Here is an 11375-nt window from a genome sequence, read left to right on the forward strand (position 1 = left end):
CTTTTGTATTGTTTGTACATTAACTATAAAGTTGGACCACAGCGGTTCACAATATTACAGTATTTTAATGTTGTTCACTTTAGTACTTGGTGCGTAGAGTTCGCGAAGTACCGCGATTTCTTCTGTGAAATTTATTTTGAAAAATAGTTGTTAGCATTCAATGCTAGGCGGAAGCAAACTAGTCGGTGTTCTTCTTCGTGGCTGCAAGTCGTTCTTCTTTGTGCTTGGAGGACTTTGGCTGACGCGAAGTGCCACGTTGATGGAGCCCAGTGGGGACGTGGAAAGCCGAGTCAAGAGCGAGTTCAACGGGGACCGCTATTTACGATTGATCGCTGTCTTGTATCGTCCTTCGGGGGCCCCCGTAATTATTTAAACTCCTTAAAGGACAAGGGAGGAAAACCTGCTTTTTGTCTTTCGTTGTCTGCACCAAGTACAGTGCCAGAATAGTGAAAGTAAACCAAGGTAAGCCATTGTATGTGTACCTGTCATCTTATTATCAAATCTCATTATTAAATAGTGTTTGCTTCAAATGAATACAGTGTGGTTTAATCCGGTTACATAATTCAAGGTGTCATCTATAGTTCTAAATGCATAAATGCACATTTGTCTGGAACTGCCATTGCATGTAGTCCAGGTTCTTCTCGCCAAGTCACCGCAGGCAATTAATTATCCATAAGTGCAAATTCTAGCATATTTTATTCAACTTTATGCTCTCGCTTGTACATTTTTGCCACCACTCTGCGGATTGTCTTTGCACACTTTGCAACTTTACTGCTGCACTTTGTCATGATTTATCTCGGTAGGAATCTACCAAGGGTAAACAGAGATAATCTACCATTTCCATATTGAATGAAAGTCGATAAACTTTAAAAAGCATGAGGGAGTCAATCTCTATAATTAATGTGTAACTACAGTGTATGCGAATTTCATTCATTTCTGAACAGCTTATCCTCACAAGGGTCGCTGGGGGCGCTGGAGCCAGCCAATCGCAGGGTACACTCATACTTGTGGGCAATTTGGACCCTACTCTGCATGTTTTTGGGATGTGGGAGGAAACTGGATTACCCAGAGAAAACCCATGCAAACTTTCAAACTCCATGCAGTGATGCCCGACCCGGGATCGAACCCTTGACCCCAAAACTGTGAGGCCCATGCAATAACCACTTGAGCACAGGTCCACAATCAGCTTTCAATGATCACAAAAAATACATATGATCATGATTTTTTGAAAGTTAACATGCTGGTTGTGGACATAGTCAACCAAATGCTGCAGTCTTGAAATCTACAATTAAAATGGAACCATAATGCTCTACTCCAGGATGAAACTGAAAGAAATCAACCGTACGGCCATCCAGAGCTGGAGTCCGGCGCAGCAGCATCCCATCTACCTGGCAACAGGTGAGGCAAAACACTATCAGGATTTGAGGGCTATTATTAAACTATTTGTTTTTCATCAAATTGGCGCATGAAGTATGTGCATCATATTCAATTATATTCTCTAAATTTTCATATTTGACTCCATCATCATCCAGGCACATCAGCACAGCAGCTGGATGCTTCTTTTAGCACCAATGCCTCCCTGGAGCTCTTTGAGCTGGACTTGTCCGACCCATCTTTGGACATGAGGTCCTGTGGCAGCTTTTCTTCGTCTCACAGGTATGCAAAAATATGGCATTTGGCCCAAAATGAAGAGGTGCTAGGTTCCGAAATTATTGTTTGGTATATTTACGACTGGTCCTCCATGCTTGTGTTGCCTTCAGGTACCACAAGCTGGTCTGGGGTCCTTGCGGAGCGGACTCCACGGGTCATCCGGCCGGCTTGATCATCGCCGGAGGCGAGAATGGCAACGTCATCCTGTATGACGCCGCCAAGATCATCGCCGGCGAGAGTGAAGCAGTCGTGGCCGAGAGCGACCGCCACACGGGTCCCGTCAGAGGACTGGACGTCAATCCTTTCCAGGTATGCCACCGCCGTCTTCCCTTCTCTGTTGTTTGTTAACTATATTTTCTTATTCTGTGGTGCAGCCCAACCTCATTGCGTCTGGCGGCAATGAGTCTGAAATATACATCTGGGATATTAATAACTTTGATTCACCCATGACGCCAGGACCCAAAACACAGGTATGGTTAGGGTTTATTTGTTCTATTTTTTTTAAATATAGAAAAATTATCACATCATCTTAAGTCAAAAAATGTATTTTTATGGTTTCCACAATAGTATTTTATTGACAAAATATTTTTATTGGTTAATTGAATTACTATTACTATTTTTTGTTGCAGCCTGTGGAGGACATTGGCTGCGTGTCGTGGAACCGGCAGGTCCAGCACATCCTGGCTTCGGCCAGCCCAAGCGGCCGCACGTCTGTGTGGGACCTCCGCAAAAATGACCTCATTATTAAAGTCAGCGACCACAGTAACAGAGTACGTAGACCCACCCTGAAAAAAAAAACCTCAAATCAAACAGTCTTTAGGTATTAAAGCATCTCGGCTTTTTAGATGCATTGTTCCGGGCTGGCATGGAACCCAGAGGTGGCCACTCAGTTAGTCCTGGCTTCCGAGGACGACCGAATGCCCGTGATCCAGATGTGGGATTTACGATTCGCTACCTCCCCACTCAAGATTCTGGAGAATCATACAAGGTGCGTCTGCAAAGAAAAAACAAACAAAGATAAGTCGTGGTGGTCGATAAGGTGGATTTTTAAAGGAAAATGTACTCTTTGCCCTTTTGTGGCTGGTTGTGGTTAATGTTTACTCCATGATCAGCAAGTATTATAATTCAGAAAAGGTCAAATTATATTTTTGAACTTTTCCTCCATATTAGTTGCAGGCTCAGTCAAAATTGTGAAAAAGAGTATGACTGATGGCTCAATAAGTACTCCATCAATGTTAGTCAATGAATAAAATTAGTTCCCAATAAAGGGTTAAGCAAAATAATAAGTAAAAAAATGTATGTGTTAATAAGCTATTCCAATCATCCAACAAGAAAAAATAAATAAACTAGTCCTTTGGTGTCATTCACAGAGGCATCCTCTCCATCACTTGGAGCGCAGCCGATCCCGAGCTGCTCCTCAGCTCCGGCAAGGACTCCAGGATCTTGTGCTGGAACCCAAACACGGGCGAGGTAGACCCATAATCCTGCGTATTTCCCATCCTGCATCACTAATGTTTCCCCCCTTCCGATCAGGTGCTTTACGAGCTGCCCTCCGGTAGCCAGTGGTGCTTCGATGTGCAGTGGTGTCCAAGGAACCCAGCAGTGCTGTCAGCCGCCTGCTTTGATGGACACATTGACGTCTACTCCATTATGGGGGGCAGTTCCCAGGCACAGAGCCAGCGACGTGCAGACCAGGTAAGTCACACTGTGTAAAAAAAACAGGGAAACATTCAACAACAAAGATGGTCAATAGCATTTCTCTTTTTATTTTGACAGATTAGTACCTCCTTTGGCAACATGGATCCTTTCGGGACAGGGCAAACATTGCCTCCGCTGCAACTACCTCAGACAACTACCCCCTCTGCTAGTGTCAACCCCTTAAAAAAGCCCCCCAAGTGGATTCGCAGGCCCGTCGGAGCGTCGTTTGCCGTGAGTAGAAGTTCCATTTTTATAAAGTGAACATCGCTAACTGTTAAAAAATAATAATTTCTGTAAATCAATTATGTAAAGCACCATTGTCAAAATTGTGTGGCCTGCAAAAAGAACATTTATGGACAAAATCTTTGGTCCTCCCAAACAATTTTTTTTGTATGTGTTTGTTTTCCCACAGTTTGGCGGCAAGCTGGTATGTCTGGAGAACAGTCCAGCAAATGGACAACAACCCAGCGGCCCCCGTTTAGTTCACATCAGCCAGGTGGTGACAGAGACCACCTTCTTGAAGCGGTCAGAGCAGCTCCAAGCCACATTGAACGCCGGAAGTTTCCAAGAATTCTGCCAAGAGAAGATCCAAGATTCTCAGGATCAGTTTGAAAAAACTGTATGGTCTTTCCTCAAGGTTGGTGCTTAGTTGGTGAATAGTTGTGTTACAAGACAAACATTGGATTCTTTTTTTTTTGTCCCTATCTAGGCCAACTTTGAAAATGACATCCGCAGTAAATTCTTGGAGCTTCTCGGCTACAACAAAGAAGAACTCAGCGCCAAGGTGAGATTTAGATTAGTCGACTAATCAGTTGATTTATAAATAATGTTAATTTCTTTTCATATTGCTGATATTAGGCTATATTTTTCATTCATTTTCTGGGCAATTTTTAATTTAAGAATCATTAAAAAAAATACATTTTCAAAATGGTTAAAACGGGAGTGTTTCTTGTTTTGTTTTAATATTAAAAATGTTCATTTTATTAATTATTAAACAGATTTCTGCAATACTGGCGGGGAAGCCTTCCACCACTCCAATCCAAGCACAGCCAGTTCTCGAAAATCCGGAGGCGGCTTTTGACATGATCGCCTCCGCAAACCAGGACACCAAAATAGGTGGGCCGGATGAGTCCGCTGAAAATCAGGTTGAAGAAGAAGATGGGATAGACCTGCAAGAGGTTGTCCTCCACTACTGGTCATCCAAAAGTCATGTCATATGTTATGCAATGACAGTCTTCTTCATATATTTCAGGAGGTGCCGCTGGAAGAGGATGATGAAGACAAGGAGCCCGATTCAAGGCCCAAAACCCTCACCCAGATTGAGGAACCTGTCAAGGCTCCTGCCGAGGGGGTCAACCTCAGCATTAGTAAAGGTAACTAGAAAATGCCATTCATGGAGAAATTGGTACTTTGAATGAATGAACGCTGTATTGTACTTGCATATTGTTGTACTACAAGTACAGGACAGGTATTTTTTTTGAATGAATGATACTTGTTATTTTTTATTTATTTTTTTCTTACTATTTCATCATTTTTTTCCCACAGATGTAGATGGCCTTATCACACAAGCCCTACTGACGGGCAACTTCGAGGCGGCCGTGGAGCTCTGTCTCCATGACGACCGCATGGCGGACAGCATCATTTTGGCCATCGCCGGTGGTGAAGAGCTCCTGGAAAAAACCCAGAAGAAATATTTCCTCAAGACGCGCGGCAAGATCACCAAGGTAAGCAAAAGCATCCTCATTCCTGCTCTTCATGGTGCAAAATGCCAAATTAGGACGTTTCATCACAGCTTATCAGCGCTGTGGTGACCAAAGACTGGCGCGACGTCCTGACCACTTGTGACCTGCGTAGCTGGAGAGAGGCCCTGGCGGCTGTCATGACCTACGCCAAGCCTGACGAATTTTCTCAACTCTGCGGTGAGTAGAGCGTCTTGTAAGACATTGGCTATAAAAACTATGTAGTTGCGAGACATGTTGTTGATGTCAATAGACCTCCTGGGTGCACGTCTAAAGGCATCGGATGAGGCTGATCTGCAAGCTCAAGCCAGTTTGTGTTACATCTGCGCGGGCAATGTGGACAAGCTGGTGGCGTGCTGCAATGCATCCGGTCAGCAACACTGTCCGCTAGCCCTGCAGGTGGGTTGGAAATACTTTGCCTTTTATAATGATCACGTTCACTTGTTCATACAAGAACAATTACCAGTAAAAGAAAACTCTGAGGTTAAAAAAAATGAAAATAAAACTCTTATTTGTCCTCTTTTTTGTTTTTTTAATATATATTTTTAAAGGGGATGTTACAAAAAAAATGTCAAATCCATCTCATAATATAAAGTCTCCCTATAATGAATGGATTGAATTGAATTGGATATTCCAAGACTTGTTGATTGCAAGATATTCATTCAATAATACAAATTGTGACAATCAAATCTATTCATATCTTTTTCTATCCACGCGCAGGACCTGGTGGAGAAAGTTGTGGTACTCCGACGTGCTGTGGAACAGACTCAGCGCTTGGTTCCAAACGCCACCTTTGGTGTCCTTCTGGCTGAAGAGATGGGTCGGTACGCTAGCCTTTTGGCTTCACAAGGCAGCCTTTCTACTGCCATTAGCTACTTGCCAGACTCCAGTGAACAGGTGAGCTTGTTTGGGCGTACACTTTTAGATGGTTCCTTTTAACTCTCAATTTATGTGTCTACTGCGATTTAATGTCAAGTATACTTCAGGACAGATTATGTATACAAAATTTAATTCCACCCCCCCAGATGGTCGTACAGCAGCTCCGTGAACGCTTGAGTCGAGCTCTGGGTCAGCAAGCAATTCCAGTTCAGACCCCAAGAGCTCAGCCTCAGCAAGCAACACCTCACCATGCCTTTAACCCGATCCAAGCTGCCGCACCTGTACCAGCGCCTGCACCGACCTCCATTCCGACCCAACAGCAGTATTTCCAACCGGTATGTTCGGTTCTAGACCCTGGATTATGTTCATTACAAATATTGATTTGTTTGAATGTGGTCATTTAAGGTCAGATCTGCTTCCACTGTCACCTCATGGAGTAACCAGACACCAACAGCTCTTCCCAACCTCCCTCCTCCCCTGCAAACGGGTCCTACTTCTGAGCAACAGCAGGTATCCCATATTGTGAAATATTAAGTAGGAATGTGCCCAATCTGACATGAACCAGAACGCTGTAGATGCCATGTGTTTTTAATGCACTAATTTCTCAGCACACTCCCCCATATTATTTAAAATGTCCTTTTATAGTCCCATCAGGCGGAACCACCAAAACCCCCATATGGCATGCCACCAACTGGCTCTGCCCCGTCGTCTTCGGCTGCCCCACCCACTCCATCTTACATGTACTCCCAGCAATACCAGCGTGAGTAAACACACTGAAACATTAACAAATCAAGTCATTTAAAATCGCCATTGAATGACAACTCAAAGCTGTTCTAAACTGGCAAACATTTCCGAGTGGAAATGCTTGACCTCTCAGCATGAGGCTCTGACTACTTGCTGGATAGCTTCAACACTAACAACATCTTTTGAATGTCAGCCCACTCCCAGGTCCATCACTTCCAACCTGGACCCTATCAACCACTTCACTACTCTGAGCCCCCTTACCCTCCTCAGCCTCCCGGCTTTCTTCCCCATTGCCTGCCTACTCCTTCTTCTCCTTCGTCTTGCTCTCTTCCTCCTTTCTCTCCCACCTCCTCCTTTTCTGGAGCATCTTTCCAGCATGACGTACCGGGCTCTCCTGGGTCCTACGTGCCACTCACTCCACCTGGTGGAATCTCAGGTACAAAGTTTGAACTGGAGCAGGAACACCTCGTCACAATAGTTAAGCCTTTCAAAGACAGCAAACTTGTATTCAAAAGTTATGGCATTATTATTATGGCAATATCTTTATTTTATGAACCTACACAACCTTTAATAAAGTAGGAAGATTGCTGATTTGTTTCCTGGTTTAAGTGTTATAAGTGGTAATATATAAATATATATAAATCTATCACTAGTATAATGACAGCCACTGAGTTCATTAATTCGGGACCAATCACATTATTAAAACAATAACAACAACAACACCATGTAATCTATATCTGATTTTTTTTCTTAACCCATTTTGGTTCCAGGTCCCCAGAATGGTTGGAACGACCCACCAGCTCTGAGTAGAACATCCAAGAAGAAGGTAACTCCTTTTTTTAGGAAATCTACTTGATGCCTTTTCATTAAAAACGTTAAAAAACATTTTTTGTTTAGATTCCAGAGAATTACACCCCACCAGCCCCCATTATGGCCCCCATCATGGCTCCTTTGGGCGCAAACCCTCACATGATGCCAACAGCCTCCGGAGGCCCACAAAGCTCCATCCCAGGGGGCCAACAGGTTCTACTGCAGACCCTTAACCCAAGTGTTCCTGCAGAGGGAGCACCTGGAGGGCCCACTGGTGATTGCCTTCAGGTGAGCCCCCTTTTATTATTATTATTTATTACTAATTCACCTACCCCTGTTAATTTTCCTTGCCAACCATTTTGATCTAGCCAATGCAGTCGATCCCTGCTGAGAAAATCGCCAAGAAGCCCATCCCAGCGGAGCACCTGGTCCTGAAGACCACCTTTGAGGGTCTAGTCCAGAAATGCTTGGCAGTTGCTACCGACCCGGTGAGTGAGTTTTTCCCCCCCTAATCCTACAACCATTTAATCAGATAAGTTTTCACTAGTTTTGCATGGATCCCAATAGCATTTTTTTGTTTTTGTTTTCATGAGGTCAGATTTTAAAGCGATTTACAAATATATTTTTAACCCTTGCAGCAAACCCGGAGGAAGCTGGACGACGCCAACAAGCGTTTGGAGGCACTCTACGACAAATTGCGGGATGAGACGGTAAGTTTGAGGAGGAATTTCATTTCGGGGCGGTGTGGTGAAAGTCCGTTTGTTTCTTTTCTGGCAGCTTTCTCCTGCCATTGTGGGTGGTTTACACAACATGGCTCGCAGCATCGAAGCGCGCGCCTACACCGATGGTTTGGGCATCCACACGCACATTGTGAGCAGCAGCAACTTCAGTGAGACGTCAGCGTTCATGCCCATCCTCAAAGTGGTGCTGACGCAGGCCAACAAGTTGGGCGTGTGATGCTGCCAATCAAGGGCTAGTCTTTTCTTTGTTTCCCCAACCAATCTGGCCAGTGGCTTTTAAATGGACTTTATATGAAATAAGCCAATCTGAACTGATTTCCAATGATAAGAAATACCCAGTGGAAGAAAAAGGGAAAATTTCAGGCTTCTCAGTGATTAAAAGTAGGCTGATTTTTTATAATTTGTTTTTCATTTGTAACCGTTTTTCAGCTAAATGGCTTGAAATTATATTTTGAGCAGCTAATCATTTTTTAATTAACTTTTTCCTCTGCTTTATTGGACCAGGTTTTAATACAACAATGCAATCTTGGTTTCCATAGCAACAGGAAGTTTTCTCAGCAATTAACTTTTTCCACAAACAATTTGTGCATGAAATAGTTACATTTCCTCTATAGAACATGTTCTTATAATTTTTTTTTTTTTTTAAAAACTGAATGTTTATTTTAACTTAGTATTTTAAAATTAAACCATCTATAAATATTTGTGAATTGTGGGCTTCGTAGAAGAAATGAAATTTGTGGAAAAAGTGAAACGCTTTCAACACTTTCTGGTTGCACCTCAGTCTAATAGTGAGCTAAAACTAATGGTGACTCAATTGTAAATGAACCACATGCAATATTTTTTCCACAATATTTATTTACAAGTTGATTAACGATGAAAGAAGTTTCAATGGCCTACTGCGAACCATTTGCATTGGCATTTGATAGTGAAGAAGGACAGTCACTAGGATGACACGTTTACTGTACATAAAAAGTCATAGGGAACAAATTTCACAATTTGGGTGCAAAACCAAATAAAAAAAGTAAAATTTCAGACTATTCAAGTTAAGCTCTGCCGGTTACTTCCAGCTGACCGAATGACGTGATGATGTGGTAGTGCGCCGCTTCTTCCTCCGTCAGCTCCATGTTTCCTGGCCGCACCACCACCACCACGTTGACCCCAGCATCCTCTGCTGCTTTGGCCTCTACGGAGACAAGTGGGGTTTACTCCAGGTTGATGCAAGGTGAGCTTTTAAACAATCTTATGAGGGGAGGGCATTACCTCGTGTGACGTCCGTCAGGAAAGTGATTTCTTCTGCTGGGCAGCCGATCCTCTCGGCGATCCTTTCATAGCTTTTGGCATCTACTTTGGCGCCGACGGCCGTATCGAAGTGACCGTCAAATAACTAGGAAAAAAGGAAAATAGAAACCAGAGAATAAATTCATGTGTCATAATGCTAAGAGAGCAAAGTCATATGCTGTAAACCGCGTGGTTAAAATCATCTGAAAAGTTATATGATCATTGAATAATCAGAAAAAAATAGTAATATTATAAAAAAATGATGTATTGCTAGAAAACACTAGGCTAATGGATGTGAAGGCAGAGACATGAGGTGAAAAAAGTGGCAATCAAATTAATGGGAATGAAAATAATTTTATGTTGTCCTCTGGTTAAATTTCCCAAAACATCAAAACTCCCACTTACATCTAAAACGTCACCCTCAACAGAGTGCGAGAAAAGAAGCTTTTGGGCTTCCACGCTTCCCGAGGAGTAGATGAAAACCTTTAGTCCGTGTCCTCGCCACCTTCGGATGGACGGTGTCACGTCCTCGTATAACCTGTATGCCAACGCGCCAACGTTACCTTATATCGCAATCGACTTTTCCATTCAGACGTACCGAGGAGTGCACTTACTCGCCATTGATCGTACCCGATGTATACGCCACTCGCCACATGTGACCCTGGAGTCGCTTGAGCGCCATGGATTTGCGATCTGCGGCCATTTGCCACAGCACGTCGTCCACCACCTCCCGAATGGCTTTCTCCTCATCCGTATGGACCGTCTGGTCCACAGCGTGGATGGGACACGCCCGGTTTTGCCTCATGTCCTCTTCAAGCTGTCAAATTCAAGATGATGTTTCATAGGTAAGTGTTTTATGCAAATAAGAGTACAATTCATTCAATGAGTTGACAATAACCTGTTTTTTAAGAAGGTGGACATCTTGTTTGCACTCATCTTCCTCCCAGTGAGCTGACAGGTAGTCTTCGAGATGTTCCCGTATGTACGGAAAAAGAATATCCTACAATGTACATAGAAAATATTTTCTTACAGCCTCTGAACTGATATGCAAGTGTGATTTTTTTTAAATGTGTTAAGGCCTGATGTATTACAATAGTGCTTCACTTATTTAGTGTTGGTCTCGATATGGCAGAAGGTGGCAGTGAATGGAAGTTAATTCATTCGCTGCAATCAATTATTTTTCCAATCAAAATTTGCTTTTTTACTTACATGTGCATAATACTGTAAGGAATTAATTTTAGGGTCCTTGATCTAGCCAAATCGAGGCAGATCATGTGATATTGGCAAATTATTATGTTATGGTAGGGATATGAGTGATCAATACCCCTAATTATTGACTGTCTCTCTTTATCTCCCTTGACGAAACATACCTTCACAAAGGTGATCGGAGTTGTTGTGCCCTCGATATCCAACAAAAGAGCGGTGGTGCGAGCAGGGATCGCCACAGTAGCCATTATTGATAATGTCCTCACACAGAAACAAAACTAGGCTAACGTTAGCGTAATTAGCTTCACCAGACAGGGCGACTTAAAAGATCAGTCTGTGTAAGAAACGCAGGCGGGTGCTGCAGAGTTCGTGGATCAAATTGCAAATGTGGGGATGACAATATATATGTATTTCTCCTAAAAACAAAGACTTAAATCGCTCGGATGATGGGCATGTTCTCGAGGTAAAGGTGCTGTTGGTCCCGTTCTTATAGACATATATATTAATAGAACTAGATGTGCTGTCGTGTAAAATGCAATTAGCCTTCTTTTAGTGTACTTCCGAGTCCTGGGTGCGCATGAACTGTAGGCAATCCCTGTTAATAATTTCTTTATTATTTAAAACATGATCA

At 43.0% G+C, this 11375-nt stretch overlaps 2 protein-coding genes across 3 annotated transcripts; one reads left to right on the forward strand and one right to left on the reverse strand.

The window, feature by feature from the left end:
• Window positions 1-198: 198 nt before the first annotated feature.
• sec31a (SEC31 homolog A, COPII coat complex component) lies at window positions 199-9292 on the forward strand. 2 transcript variants are annotated; one of them, XM_077737666.1, is made up of 27 exons: window positions 199-462; window positions 1319-1398; window positions 1533-1656; window positions 1761-1959; window positions 2025-2120; window positions 2280-2420; window positions 2496-2638; window positions 3021-3120; window positions 3184-3345; window positions 3427-3579; window positions 3761-3985; window positions 4058-4132; window positions 4347-4526; window positions 4601-4721; window positions 4894-5072; window positions 5141-5267; window positions 5341-5486; window positions 5808-5984; window positions 6113-6301; window positions 6372-6476; window positions 6612-6726; window positions 6904-7146; window positions 7481-7536; window positions 7608-7808; window positions 7889-8008; window positions 8159-8230; window positions 8298-9292. In XM_077737666.1, exons 2-27 carry the CDS (start codon window positions 1320-1322, stop codon window positions 8475-8477), a joined length of 3708 nt encoding a protein of 1235 aa, XP_077593792.1. In that variant the 5' UTR covers window positions 199-462; window position 1319; the 3' UTR covers window positions 8478-9292. The 2 variants fall into 2 exon arrangements, with proteins under 2 accessions (XP_077593792.1, XP_077593793.1); XM_077737667.1 differs by lacking the exon at window positions 6904-7146.
• Window positions 9086-11323, reverse strand: enoph1 (enolase-phosphatase 1). Its single transcript, XM_077737683.1, has 6 exons — window positions 10909-11323; window positions 10437-10538; window positions 10153-10355; window positions 9944-10076; window positions 9521-9644; window positions 9086-9443 (listed from the first exon to the last, which is right to left on the reverse strand). The coding sequence occupies exons 1-6, from the start codon at window positions 10990-10992 to the stop codon at window positions 9304-9306; spliced, it is 786 nt and encodes a 261-aa protein (XP_077593809.1). The 5' UTR covers window positions 10993-11323; the 3' UTR covers window positions 9086-9303.
• Window positions 11324-11375: the final 52 nt, after the last annotated feature.

The sequence above is a fragment of the Stigmatopora nigra genome, chromosome 17, assembly GCF_051989575.1.
Source record: "Stigmatopora nigra isolate UIUO_SnigA chromosome 17, RoL_Snig_1.1, whole genome shotgun sequence".
In the NCBI taxonomy this organism is placed as follows: domain Eukaryota; kingdom Metazoa; phylum Chordata; class Actinopteri; order Syngnathiformes; family Syngnathidae; genus Stigmatopora; species Stigmatopora nigra.